At 40.4% G+C, this 15,264-nt stretch overlaps 1 protein-coding gene across 2 annotated transcripts in view; it reads left to right on the top strand.

The window, feature by feature from the left end:
- RBM33 (RNA binding motif protein 33) overlaps window positions 1-15,264 on the top strand; it is an 83,816-nt gene that overhangs the window by 52,641 nt on the left and 15,911 nt on the right. Inside the window, exon 16 of one of the 2 annotated variants that reach the window (XM_033165351.1) lies at window positions 6,394-6,464. The exons of the other annotated variant lie outside the window; for it this stretch is intronic. Within the exon in view, the coding sequence (XP_033021242.1) occupies window positions 6,394-6,423 (30 nt within the window). The 3' untranslated portion in view covers window positions 6,424-6,464. Of the gene's footprint in view, window positions 1-6,393; window positions 6,465-15,264 lie in introns of those variants that run through there. 2 annotated transcript variants of the gene reach the window in all.

Below are 15,264 nucleotides of genomic sequence, written 5' to 3'. Positions count from 1 at the left end.
ACAGTTCTAAGATTGGAGATAGGCCTCTGCATGCCCCTTGAGGGTAAAAGTTAGAAGCAGGTGCTTATCTTCAATCTTAATCTTAAGCACCACAGTGCCACACTTATCTCTGATCTTAAATACTGTGGGACTACAACACTAAGTTCAGAAATAAGAGATTGGAAAAGCCCAGGTGGGCATGGTTTGCCCAAAATGGCTTCCTGTGCCAAATTCAGAGGTGGGCCTAATTACCGGTAGGCTCATGGGCTGGAGGTTTCCAACTGCTGTGATTAGTTACTGAGCAGGTAAAACTCCTACATTTCTTGCATGGGCACATGGGAGGCTGCGGGTAGATCTGGAACAATTGGTGGTGCTGCTGACAACCTGTTAGATCCACAGGAAGGAGTATCACCACTTAGTTGTCCAGCACAGAAACACAGCAGGTTAATGGTGGAGCCTTGACATGCAGGACAGGCTTTGTCTCCTGCATAACTAGCATAAAACACTAGACCATTGGGAAAGGGGCAGAGAGTGCTCATTTCTAGTTAGTACAGTGTTTTGCTAGTCTGTTTTTTAGTCACAAGAGAGGCTGGGAAATGAAGAATGGAGTGCTTTGCTTATTCTCCACTAGCTACTCTTGTGAGTAAAAAGCAGGTGAGTGCAGGATATTACCAGGACTAATTTATCTGGCTAGGTATCTAGCTACACAGATATTTGGGTGATATATTTCCTCTTGTTGCAATACACAGACATGTTTCGCTTTGCAGAGTTCCTAAGGGACTTGCTGTATCTTCCTCTAAACTTCTAAATAGGTGTGAGCCAATTTTCCAGTGCAGGCAGGTGTGTAGCTACATTCCTTTGTACAGAAAATTGATACTAAGCATGAAAACTCAGATCAAGATGCTTGATTAAATTTTCAATAGTTTGTCAGAAAGTTACAACCATGTTACTTTGTTCCACATGCTGCACAGAGAAAGGGGGAGTTATTGGCAGCAAGGGAGACAGTCTGGACAATTTTGCTAGTCTAAGCTTACACAAAGATTAAGTCTGTCAGAGCGCTCTGTAAGGTAAACACCCCAAATCCTGCTGAGTGTCTAGTTCTGAGTCCTGCCTAGAGCATGTTTTGGTGATTTCCCTTTGAGGCATCCATGTATTCTTCCTTTGGGTCAAGGTTTTGAATGTAAGTGTTCCATCAAAATCTGAACTCATCTAGGTCAGCTATATTATGTTCTGGCTGAACAGTAAATTGATCTTCTGGTATTGCAGCACTTCTGAAAGTGTTGAGAACTACCAGCCTGTTGAAGGCGTGTTTCCATTTTTGCTTTTGTTCAAACTCATTGACAAGAATATTGATGTTGGTGCTTTCAGCACAGCTGTGGCGTTGCATGTTATTGCAAAGCCAACTGCAGCATTTGCTGGATGTTGTGATCTTTAATCCATTGTTTTCAGAAGTTTGAAGAAAGTCATAATTATTCAGCTATCTTCTCCTTTAGAAGTGTATTATGAAAGCACTACCCTTCTCACGTTTGGTCATGAAACATATTATTTATATCAGCTTCCCTATTTTTCACATAGAAAGCCTATGTATAAGGTGGTAGATTGGCATGCAACATATAAACTGTCAGGTGGCACAATTGGGGCACACAGATATTCATGGGAAATGACCATTCAGCTCACCAAAGCTTCCTATTGTGTAGCACAGGGGTGGGGACCCCCAAGTTATGGGTTTAATTAAGCTGGGGACAGATCCCAATTTGGCCCATAAGGCTGTTTTCTCCAAACCACTTGCCCCAGTCGCACACTTGACATCATATGTGATGTCAGTTGAGGGCATAGCTGTCAACTTTTCCCTTTTTTTAAGGGAAATTCCCTTATTCCGAATAGGATTCCTCGCAAGAAAAGGGAAAAATTTGACAGCTATGGTTGAGGGACGGGTAGAGATGTTACTGATTGGCAGTTAGAGCATGCCAGTTGGGTTGGCTGCACTACTGAGTTCCCACTGGGTAATTCTGTAGCCAGCCAGTCCTTGAATGGGCTTGCAAAGATCCCTGCTCAGCACTTTGAATTGCCAGTGATCAGCTGATCAGTGGTACATCAAAGCACTCCATCACCTGTCATCATTGTGACATTGGGTGATTAACAGGTGGTGTTCCCACCCGCCTGTCATATTTGGCCTGTGCAGGATAGGGGAGATAAAGGTCTGGTTTGCTGTGTAATTCCAGTACCCTACCCCTGTTGTAGCAAATGAGAATGAGGCAAAACACAAGTGTGCGCAATCCCACCTGTGTTTGCTGTCCCCTGTAACCATATTCTCTATGTAGGAATTTTCTTATTTCTTATTTGGTTAGGGATACTTGTTCCCTGCAAGTCAAAAGTCAGTTTTTCCTGCCTTGAGGAAAGAGCTATTATGCAAATTGCACACATAGCAGAAATTCTGCTGATCACTTAGTCATTGATCTGCAGGATGCTTTTAACATTTCAAACAGAAATATAGAAATGGAGAACCTCTTTCCTTACTGCATTTTGGGCCCAAAGATGACTTGCCATGGAAGCTAAGCACAAAATATACACTTACATTTACATTTTTACACTGTGTATTAGAAGGTTTTTTTTTAAAAGAGGGCTGCAGTGTTTAATCAAATAGGTTCATCTATTAACCTTCCAGACCATTAAAAAAGTGCCCCTGATTAATTAGGTGCCATTTTAGAAGAGAGAGCCCCTTTTCCACTCTCTCGCCTTCTAAACTGGTGTCCTTGTGGACATCAGATGGAGAGATGTTGATGGAGACTTGCAGATCCTTGGGCTGCCAGCACCTTTGTCTCTGGAGGGAGTTGGTGTGGCAAGGAAAAAGGACATTATTCTACCCCCACCTCCCATTCCACCAAGACACTGGGCACTTCTAGACAGGTTGTAAAGCTCCAGTTCTGCAGATTTGCTGTGGAGTGAGCGCCACTGAAATCAGTAAATCTTACTTCTGGATAGATTGTTACAGAAAGCATCATGTTCTCTTCCTCAGAATTATTGGTTCTGTGCATATGCAGATTTATACAAACTTGATGAAGACTTGTACAATATGATCATTAACGAACTTCTTTGTTTTGCCTAGGTAATGAATACTCAAATCTATAAGCTGTCCCTTAGACCTTGTGGGGGGCCGGACTATATTTTTTTTTGGGGGGGGGGAATGAACGAATTCCTATGCCCCACAAATAACCCAGAGATGCATTTTAAATAGAAGGACACATTATACTCTTGTAATAACACGCTGATTCCCAGACTGTCTGTGTGCCGGATTTAGAAGGCAATTGGGCCAGATTCAGCCCCCGGGCCTTAGTTTGCCTACCCATGGGATAGGACATAGCTGTTAGTATACATAAAACATATATAATATAGATACTGACTTAGCAGAGCACAAGTAAATTTAAAAGCATAATTAATCTTAGCAAATTCATGCTGTCATTCACAGTGGAATATTTTTTTTAATACATTGTGACATCAGTGACACAACACGGACACTTTCAGATTGACTTTTGACACACAAGATTTGCCGACACTTGCTAAGAATATGGTGGGATAACACTGGGTTAAGTTTACGCTAGGAAGTCAACTTCCCAACTCGCTGTTGGTTGCTCAGAACAATGCTTCTGCTTTGCCTCTGCTTCTTGGGTGCATATATCAATGTTGTAGTAAAAGCTCTCTCCGAAATATCTTTGTGTGTGTCATCCTCTTTGTCTGGCATACATTGAAGTTTCCAGAGTAACCATAAATTAAAGAGAATTTGTGGTGTTAAATTTGCATTCATACTACTATTTGTTGATTTGATAAATAAGAAACTATGCTCTTCAGTCGCTGTGACTCATTCTTCAGAGGAGTGTTCATATCATGCCACTTGCCTTTTGGGCTGGCAACAGGTTTTTAGTAGGAAGTCTTTGCCAAGGAAGAAGATTTTAGATAATGCCCATTCAGAATTGGGCTACTATTTGGCTGAATGGCTGCTATGACTCACTGCTTTTGCTGCTTCCTTTTCAGGCTTGTTGCATTGTCTGCTAGGGACTGTTTTTGGTCTTCAGTGCAACTGTATTATTTTGGAGCCTCTTTGGTAAGGTCTTCTCAGTAGGGGACCCCCGTTAATCTAGCAGATGTAGAGTATGCAACTCAGGAAATCTCTCATGACCTCTGAACTTCTTGCGTGCAATGTGAGAGTGGCAGTATTTTTGGACTGGTGAGCCCTTTGCAAGTATTCAGGGTTAGGGTAAATGCCCAGCCTCATCACTCGGGAGTTACCAATGTTTGGTCTGCGTCAGTTTTAATTGCATACTGTACCTGGTATGCAGTGGATATTTTTTCAGAGCTGGGTTGTGCTGTTGCATCCCCCCCCCTTTGTACTAAATGATTTTGCAGCTGAATGTTTAGGTGGGTATTAAAATAGGTGAAATAGACAATGCACAGGCTGCTTTCTTTAAACAAGAAACAACCTCACATCCCTGGGTTGTTCCCCAACTCTTTTCCTGCTTAACTCAGCCTGTTACAATGCCTGCCTATTTTTCTACCAACTACTCTGTCCCCCTTCTAAAAGAATTTATTTGTAATTGAAGCCTGATGGGCACATGCAATGGAGTTAAGGTGAAAGAGGCCTAACTTAGTAGAATGTATAGAACCACTTCAGACTGCAAGTGTAGAATCATGAATCTGCCCATACATAAAACACTATGCAAGTAAAAAACTAGCTCAACAACATCGGCTGTGCTAGAAACTTTCTCCCTGATATACATTTATATTTATATTTATATTTATATTTATATTTATATTTATATTTATATTTATATTTATATTTATATTTATATTTATATTTATATTTATATTTATATTTATATTTATATTTATATTTATATTTATATTTATATTATTTGAGTTTCAATAGGAGGGAACATTCAACAATAGATATCCCCCACCTGCAGTCTGAATTCTTGTCAACCACTTTTACCATCTCATTCTACTGTCTGTCTAGGTTGGGCCCAAGTCCCACTAAAACCCATGAAAGAAGTTAAATACTATTCATTTGAGCTGTATTTAACAGAGTTGTGTTGAGTTGTATTTAACAGAGCCTAGTCTTGTCAAACCTTTGCCTCTGTCTCTCAGCTCCGCCTACTTTCCAGATCCTCTTTGACTAAACATCCTTAGGCTCAGTATCCGCTCCCCCCCCCTTCCTTCTGCTTTCATTGTGCAGTTCTTCTGTCCTTAGACTCTGTATTTTTCCCTCTCAGCCATACTGGTCTTTCCTTTAAACTTAGAGAAGTTGTAATGTGTGCTGCTGGCATCATTCCTTTGGAGCAGCACTTGACAGAAAAGGGGTTCACATGATTTGCACACAAGTGACAGCACAACAAAATTACATATTAGCAATTTTTATTATACCTTTCTTCCAAGGGACTCTGGGTGCCTGGTCTTGCTTTTCCCCGCAGTCCCCAGTTTTATCCTTGCAGCATCCTTGTGGAGAAAGTGACTGGCCGTAGGTGAGCTTCATGGCATAGTAGGAATTTGAACTTGCATGTCTCTGGTCCTAGTTGAACACTCCAACCTCTACATCACACTGACTCTTTGATCACCTTGCTACCGAAATCCCCTTTGTACATGCAGATGGCATTTATTCTCTGCCTGGCTTCTCCCCTGCATCCCCATAAATGCATCCTCATAAATCATGAAAATGGTAGATCTAGTACCCGCTTAACATTTTTTTCAGTGATACTAAAACACAACACATGCAAAAGGAAGCACTTGTGACAAGCTTGTGCTTCAGAATTGAACCCCACATGGGCAAATGGGGGATCCTGTAGAAATAGGTCACTGCAAGAGAGAAAGACTCTTAACTGGCAGAAGCTTTGATGTTTGGGGATGAGAGCTGATCCCAGGGAATTACTCTAGCCAATATGAAGTTACTTGCCCATTCCTTGAATTAGGTGGACTGATGCTATTAATAATTATTTCTTCCTCTGCTTCTTAAACTTAAAGGATCATGTATGGAAGAGGAAGCTTCTGTCATCATAGTGCCTAGATGTGATGGCAGTTAAAGGGTTTGAGGGGCATATTTTTACATCGTGGGCTAGTGATGGCTGACTTACGGGCAGTTCTTCTAGTATTTCCTTCACTATAAATAAATCCATTAGCTTGTGGAATAGCAAGCACTAAGATTTGAGGTTTTAGTACTAATTGTGACAGTATAAACTAGTATGGCGGAGTAGTGATGACGGTCTTATGAAGCAGGTTTGTGGTTATTGTTCCCTATATTCGTTTTTGGTGATGGAATTTAATGTGTACATGTTGGATGATACCCATTGACTACTGTGGAATTACATAATGCTTAACATTAACTGCTGTTCAACCATCTTATGTTGTTGTTGGGTGATTTCTCCTTAGCCAAAGACTGACCTCCCTTGCTCAGAGTGATATGTCTAGTCCTCTGTCGTCTGAAAATGCTGAGTCTTATACTGGACCAAGAAACACATCTTAGTCTCTGTGGAGAACTGCACTAGTGGGTCTTTCGTATATGGAAACTCTGCTTTGTTTCAACTGTTGGTAGTCATACTGTCTCCAAAGGCTGAAACAGCACAACTATTCATTCCACTCTACATGAGCTATCGACATTTATATTAGGAGTGAAAAGAGTGGAAGGGATGGGGGGGAGGAGAGAGAAATTTGCTTCAGTTGGGTAGCAAGCATTGCTTTCTAAAAATGAGAACTGTTCAAAAAAGTTCAATTATTGTATACTTTGGCTTTTTTTGCATCTGTATTGCTCATCTCATGCAATAAAAATGTTTAAATAATGTGTACTTTTATAGCCCTTTTATTGTGATCTCATAGATCATAACATCAATTCTATTATACAGAAATCCACAACAATATTGGAGACAACTCACATTTCTGTTAGTGAGGGGAGGACTACAGCTTAGCTGTGATTTCATTCAGACTTTGTATTTTGCAGTTGTACTCAGGACCTACCTTACTTCCATTAATTGAAACTGTGCTACTTAAGAGCTTCAAGGTATTTTTCAGCTCCTACTACTGTAAGCCTAGATAACTGTATCCTATCCAAGCCCTGTGCTGTTTACTTCAGAGGGCTTCCATGGTCTTGCCCACTCATACCTCTCCACTCATACATTCCTGCCAGAACTTTGCTCCTCCAGCTGTGCCATCCGAAGGTCTGTTCCCTCAAAATACTTTCCTTTTGTCCCTTGCTGCCCTGCATGCTTGGTATTACCTCCCAGAACACCTGCAATATTTTTTTGCCCCGCAACCCCAATAAACAGGGCTTTCCTTCTCCCTAAAAAAAGCTCAACAATGCCTAAAAAAGGGGCCTTCCTCCTCCCAAAATGGGGCTTTCCTCCTCCCCCAAAAAAGCTCAACAACCAAAAGGGGGTAGATCACTGCCAGTTTTTAATTATGTAAGTAGATCACAGTCTCTTGGGAGTTGGCCACCCCGATATAGATCAATTAATAGCAATTGCAAGGAGAACTAATTTTTTCCCCATAAAATTGACCAACTTCTTAGAGAAAGTACAGTGGTACCTTGGTTTATAACCATAATCCATTCCGGAGGTCCATTTGTAAACCAAAACAGGTTGTAACCCAAGGCATGCATTTGCCAATGGGGCCTAAAAAAAAAATTGTCCATAATCCAAAAAAAGGTTGCATACCGGGACATGCACTTCCAGGTTTGACATGTTTGTAATCCAAGATGTATGCAAACCAAGGTACCACTGTAGTAATGCTACACTTGAATCAAGTAGAGAGATGGCTTCTTTAAAGTACAGTGGCCTATTAGGATAGGCCTTTGAAAAGGGTAATACTGAAACCATGCATCATCTCAATTTCCTCCCCCCCCAACCTCCCCAGGTGTTTTCATCTCCACAAACTTTAATTATAACTTGAGAATGTGTGTGTATGGAAGAAAATAAAATATCAAGTTGGCGGGCACTTCAGTATTGGGAAATGCATTGTGGGCTAGAGGGCTATAGATTACTGGCATCTTTTGTCTGGGCCGGATTAACCATCATGCTGCATAACCTACAGTAGGGTCTCTGCCAAATTGTCTTTCTTGCTATGTAGCCAGGTGAGGAGAGCTCCTGCCTAGAAATTTCATGCAACTCCATGGCCTAGCAGCCGTTCCATCATCACAGGAAAGGAAAGCAGAGTCTATCCTGGTCCCAGCTGGAAAACACCTCAGAATATCCAAAAAACCGTTCTATCACAGAGGATACCAGAAGAGGTTGGGAAAGAGGGCAGGGCAGGGATGGGAAAGGCCGGCTACACTTTTGGTATCTTTTTTAGAAATGCATTTGTGATTGCATGCCAAGCATTTAAGTCACAACTGATTTGTCATGTTTTATAGGGGAAAAAATCAACCTCGTACCCAACCTCAGCTTTAAATTATGCGTACAAATATAACTGCTGACTTCCTAGTCTTTGCTAAACATTTACATCTCAGCAAAGTTGGTTAGAAACTGTTAGATTCTAGAATCGTACTTCTTTTTTGCTTCCTGCATAGTATAATTTGCTAACCTTTTTAGTTAAGAGGAAGTGTCTGTCATCATAACTTCTGAACTACAGGCGCTTAGCCATTTCATTTTGCCCTCACAGAAGTCAGGGGTGTGTGTCCCCCCACCACCACCACCATTCCAGTTGGAGTTTTATTATTTTTTACCATACACAATCTGTTTCCCAAGGCAAATGTAAACTGTTGTTGAAACTCTGAAGGTATTAATATTTCTCAGTGATAGTTTTCAGTGTTCCCCAAATTATGAGTTAATTGTTTCAGTTATAAAAATAAGATACAGTGGTACCTCGGGTTAAGAACATAATTCGTTCTGGAGGTCCATTCTTAACCTGAAACTGTTCTTAACCTGAAGCATCACTTTAGCTAATGGGGCCTCCCGCTGCTGCTGCACCGCCAGAGCACGATTTCTGTTTTTACCCTGAAGCAAAGTTCTTAACCTGAAGCGTTATTTCTGGGTTAGCGGAGTATGTAACCTGAAGCGTCTGTAACCTGAGGTACCACTGTACTGAGTTATGTATTAAGAAATCATCACTTCATTAGCTCTCCCCATTCCTTTATATACAGATTCTTGGGGTGCATGACAAATATTTCAAGCAAAATATGAGGCAATCCTTATCGTCCATTTTTTGTGCAATCAAGGTATTGCAGGGGTTTGGGTCATCATTATTCTGCCCATTATGTTGCTAGATAGAAACCGGTGAATTTGGTCAATTTTAAATTAACATTTCACCTGTCACTAATGCTGCATGCATGTTTGCGTTTTATAAATTATTGTGTTTTGTGCTGCTAAACGTTTAAAGTCCTCCTAAGGCAAGATAACATATTGTAGCAAGGACCATCTTTGTGGTTTTCACAGCTCATCAGTGTAACCTTATATCTGTAACCTTTGAAGGGCATGTTTTTCACATGCATGAATTCTCTTCAGAAAGGAAAAATATGGATGATTATGCTGGAAATACTTCCTGACAGTAAGAGCTGTCCGACAGTGGAATTTGCTGCCAAGGAGTGTGGTGGAGTCTCCTTCTTTGGAGGTCTTTAAGCGGAGGCTTGACAGCCATCTGTCAGGAATGCTTTGATGGTGTTTCCTGCTTGGCAGGGGGTTGGACTGGATGGCCCTTGTGGTCTCTTCCAACTCTATGATTCTATGAAATACCAGGAACATGTGTAAAACAGTCTGTATAGCACCTTTGTGCATTCATGTAAGTGCCCTGAGCTGCACTGGGCTTTGTGTGCATGGTGTTGCTCACAGCATACAAGTACATCAACAACAAAACATTAATTTCCAGTAGTACGCTTAAATTGAATGCTATTGTGAACATTACCAGAAAATAGAAAAGAAAAACAAGTCACTCTATGTTTTCCTGCTTCTATCTTCTCCTGCTTCAGCCATCCTATAGGAAATAAGAATTGTGAGTGTATGTGAGCCCAGGTAAAGTATGGAATACACGAGTCTTGCTAGTGAATTCCCCATAGGTGTTCTAGGGGCATTGGCATGAGAAATAAACCAGAAAGTCATTATAATTCAAATAATTGAATGTTGTTACCCACCATTATGTATACAGTACGACCACAGCACACATGCATTTTACTTGCGTGAGTTCAATCATATGTGCTTGGCTCTGGTGGTGGTGGCCTTCCTGGCGATGGTTGCAGCAGAGAAGATGGCTCCAAAACAAGCAGGGAAGCAACATAGGCAAGCAGACAGAGGAAGGAGAAAGAGAGAGGAGAGAGGAGAGAGGCATAGAGAGCTGCAGGCAGAAGAAAAAAGCTGGAATGGAGCCACAGCTCCTGTCTCTCTCTGCATTTAGACCTCCTAGGAATTGGGTATCATGACCATGTCCCCATATAAACTTGGTTTCTTTATTATTTATTTCATAAAATTCATACGCTGATTGCAACCTCCCCCTCTCAAAGTGGTTTACAAAAAGGTTGCAATCCCTCCCCCTGCCCCGGCAGTAAAAATAGTACCGTATTTTTTGCTCCATAGGGCGCACCGGACCATAGGGCGCACCCCATTTTTAGAGGAGGAAACAAGAAATTTTTTTTTTTCTGGTTTTCCTCCTCTAAAAGCCCTGGTTTTTTTGTTTTGTTTTTTTTGAGGATCAGCTAAAAGTTTTGTGGCTTTTTTTGCAAAGGGAAAAGCCCTGGTTTTTTGAGGATCAGCTAAAGGTTTTGCAGCTCCTTTTCCAAAGGGGGAAAAGCAAAGAGGAAAAACCCCATTTTTATGGGGTTGAACTCACATTTCTGCAGGGAACCTTTTCTACAGTTTCCAGACAGATAATCTATTCAGCCAGTCACATGTCGCTGGGGAAACAAACAACCTCCCTCTGCAGCACATACAACAAAGGAGGGCGGGGCTGAAAGGGAGCCGGGACTCTTATCTCTCTCCCGATCTCTTGCTGATCAGCTGCTGAGCGGGGTCCTTTCAACACCCCCTTTTCTCTTTGTAAAATAAAAAGCATGATCCTCTTTTGGCCCCTGGGCAATTCAGCTCCAGGGACCACCATTTGCTCCATAAGACGCACAGGTATTTCCCCTTAACTTTTAGGAGGAAGAAAGTGCGTCTTATGGAGCAAAAAATACAGTATGTGTTGTCTGTTTCTAAGACTCTGGTCTCTCTAAACTTTTTAATTCTTTGCGGTGGTGTCCCTCTGCTGATGGAAGACACAATGATACAGTGGAGGCTTCTGTCAACAGAATGGAAAGGGAGATTATACTTGCTGATGCCCCCACCCCCGAAAAAATCTGCTCAAGAGACTTTTGTGGGGTATGGGGGAGCTTTGAAACAGCATGCACAGTAGCATGGGAGAGGGGGAATCACAGGAAATGGTTTACCTCTCTGTTCCTCTGATGGAAACCTTCACTGGGCTTAAGCACTTTCTGTCATTGGAAACAATCCCTAGTTTTTCATTCACTGTACGATTAGTTTCTTTTTGCAAATTAAGCAGTCAAACAGGAGACCAAGATTCAGTGCAATATGCAAAGTTATTGAGGGCGGACGTACAACTTCACTTCTACCCAGAACTTCCATTCGGTTTTGAATTCCATCTTCCGTACCCCATTTAACTGAATGTCTGAAGACAAGTCCACTTGAGCATACTGCCCCATTTCATGCCAGTGTTGCCATTGATTATAGAGCTGCCAATTGGTAAATATAGTTGCTAATGAACTTGCTCAACAAGTTGGTTTTAGAGTATTTTACCCCTCGGTAAGAGAGAGAGAGAGAGAGAGAGAGAGAGAGAGAGAGAGGGCGCAAAGGCTGAGAAATGGACGTTTTTAAATGTTTATAAACAGGCTCTTGTTGAAAAAGGACTTTTTCTCTCAATGCGGGCGTTTGAGGGTCCTGTGGTGTAAGGTTTCCTGTTTCGCTCATCTTCACAAAATACGTCTGCAGAGCAGTTTTTTGCTGCCTGTGTCCCTGCAATGTGACTCTTCACAAATCGACCCAAGTTTATTTCCTTTAAATGCTTTATCCGGCAAACACATCCCCCTCACTGTTGGGTGATTTTTGAATTAGCTTTAGAAAAGATTACATGGATAAACACAGCATTGTCGTCGTTAATAGAAACCTGTGCAGTGAGGTCTATGGGCTGCAAGATCGGTAACAGTGCCAATGACAGTGAGGTATGGCCTTATCGAAAGGAGAATTCATAAGAGGCTGCCCTGGGACACTCCACTACTGTCCTTCTGTGTATCCTTACAATGTTATCTGTCCTCTCAGTACGGAGTATCAAATGTCTGTCATGAGTATAGAAATTAATTTAATGTCACCTGAAGACATGCAATTAATCTTTTGGAGGTTTTCATAATACCTTTACAGAAAGAGTTGCCAGTTTGGCGGATTTGGATTTTGGGTTTTAGTCAAAGATAAGGAAAATTAATTTTTCATCAGGGTTAATACAAGCTAGAAGGGCCACAAAGGCTGAGAGAGATGGTTGGGGAATTTGTCAAGTGTTGTCACTCTGGAATAATGCTGCTTAACGCCTGATAGGTGTAATCAAGAGTTGAGATTTCTATAGAAGGGGATTAATCAATTTGCTCACTACAGAATGCTTGCTGGTGATATCGCTCATTCGTGGGGTTTTAAGAATTAAAATAAGATTTGATCTGTCAAATTGCAAGAAGCTCTGACAGTATCAATGGGGCAGTTTTTTATCAGGACATCCTCGAAGCATTTGTTATAAATAAATTTGTCTGGCTAATATTAGTGGCAAACAAACTTCATCTTCATTGTGAAACTGTCAGGGTATCCATGGCAGAGTGCACAGCATACAAAATTCTGGTACTCCTTCATAGGTCTTATTTATTAAAGAATGCATGGTCTCTACAATAATGCATGGTCTCTTAAGTTTCTGGAGGTAATTAGTTTAGATTTCTGCAAATAAACCATTGATCTAGAGAAGGTTGGACCTCATTCTTTTATGTTCTTTCTTGTACAATCCAGCTGGACTTTCAAGGTGACTTCTAAGAATCAAATGATAATAGAAAGTTAATAATATTAAGCTATATGTCAGTGTGTAACATCTTTAGCTTAGGAATGTCTTATACCCATGACTGAAAATTGGCAAGGATCGTGGTGTTTTTTGTTTGTTTTTTTGTAAATTACTTGTGATACAATACTGTTTGATATAATAATGGGATGAAAATATGTTTCTTGACTTCCCATTGTTCGCATTTTAAATCTGTAGGATCTGGTATTTTGCGGATCAACAGTTTAAGAATTGGCTGTGACTAGAACGCTTGCCCTTTTAGCTGTACTGTCTCACACCTAATTCTGTTCATCACTTTGCATATGAAGAATAAGAATATATTAAAGGTCATCTGAAAATACTGGTCTTGATTCAAAATGAAAGTTGGCTTTCAAGGTTTGAAGATCAGCAAATCTACCAAAATAGTGCTAATGTATTACTTGGTTATTGGCTCAGTTCTAAGGCTTGCTCTGTTAGCAGATAATGGTTGAGGATGGGAACTATCTGGTTCTGTGCAAATGCAGCCTTGGCACTGTCGTTGCCAGAGGCTACATAAAACATGTTAATATACTGGTAAAGGCTTAAGTAAGTGAAAGGCTAAGCAAAAGTTTCAAGTCTACTTGGCAGAGTTAAATGTACATAAACATAACTCTTAGAACCGCCCTGAGACCTCCAGGTATAGGGCGGTATATAAACTCAATAAATCACCATCATTAGAAAGGTTTGCATCCCCTCTAGGACAACACTGGTTTTAATTGATTCCCAATATTTGGAATGATACTTTAATCTACATGCAACAGAATGACACCCTTCTCAAGTAGTTCCTTTGGTGAATTCACCTAGCTTGGACTTGATGACAGATGGATTTCTGTGAATCATCTAGTGCCATGGCAAAAAAAGATTTGCACACACCATAATGAGAAAATAATAGATGTTTGGATAGTCCAACATTCTGCTTCCATCAGAGGCAATTCAGATGCTCCTGGAGATCTCAAAAGCAGAGCACAACCCCCCTAGCCGTGTGCCCTGCAATATTTGGTGCTCAGTATGCCCCTGAACCTGGCTAGTAGTTACTGATTTTCCATAAACTTGCCTAAACTCCTTTTAAAGCCAGCAAAGCTAGTGGCTATCACTAATCCTGTAGAAGTGAATTTGACTTTATTTTGCCTGACCTGAATCAACAGCCAGCCGGTTTTATTGGACATCTGAATTCTTCTGTTTTGAATGGAGTGGAATTCTCTAGCCATTTTCTCCATATCATTTGCAGCTTTGTAAGCCACCATCATGTCTCCCCTTTTGTAAACTAAAAAGTCACAAAAGCTTTTAGCTTTTCCTTATAGGAAAAACACGATAGCCCACTTAATCTTAAATTGCTTTCTTTCTTTTTTAAGCAATATTTTCTTTTATTTTCTTATCTTATAAATATATACCCCATAATTTTTTTTTACATTTTGTAATATAAATTATATTTATACAGACACATACATAGTATAACCAACATCATCCTATAACAGTGCAGATTTGGCCTGCAAGTCTAGTTCTGATAAGGATCTGGCCTGTGGAGCAAAAAATGTTCCCCATTCCTGCTGTAGACAGTAAAAATTGACCCAAGAGATAAGCTGTCCTTGTGCTGGCAGTTTTTGATATAGAAGTTGAATCAGGATCTGAAATTTCTACCCAGATTAAAACAATTCAAACTCTCTTAACAGATATCACCACTCTAGTCTATCAAATCCCCTTTTGGCACTTAGAAATAACAATATAGACTTTAGGTTCTTATCTAGAGCTCTCTCTATCATACTGCTTGACCTTTTTATGATGGTAGATAATTTACTGTTTCTCAAAAACAACAACAGTCTGATCAATATTATGCTCAGCAGATAAACCACCTGGGCTAGGAAATTTGCCATTTTTAATTAATTACCGTTATTTTCATTCTTCTGGTATTGTAAATGGGGCTTCTAGTTTTTGTTTCTGGTACTCATTTGATTTTTTTTGTAAATATAATTTTCTGCCATAATTATTTCTCCTTTACAGAATTTACCTAATTGAGCAGCAATTTTTTTTACTAAATTTCCCAAGTGAATTATGTGAACCATAAATACATGCCAACATGATTTCTTTCCTCAGCATTGTACCTTTAATCGTAACTACTTTTTTAATTTTAAATGTCCCTTTCTGCATTTGGGAAGCTAAAATTGGCGAGTGTTACCCAGAGAAAGCAACTATGAGCCTAGATAGAGGATATAGCCTAAGAGGCATGCA

This window comes from Lacerta agilis, chromosome 12 (genome assembly GCF_009819535.1).
Source record: "Lacerta agilis isolate rLacAgi1 chromosome 12, rLacAgi1.pri, whole genome shotgun sequence".
In the NCBI taxonomy this organism is placed as follows: Eukaryota; Metazoa; Chordata; class Lepidosauria; order Squamata; family Lacertidae; genus Lacerta; species Lacerta agilis.
This window is presented reverse-complemented; position numbering and strand designations above follow the sequence as displayed.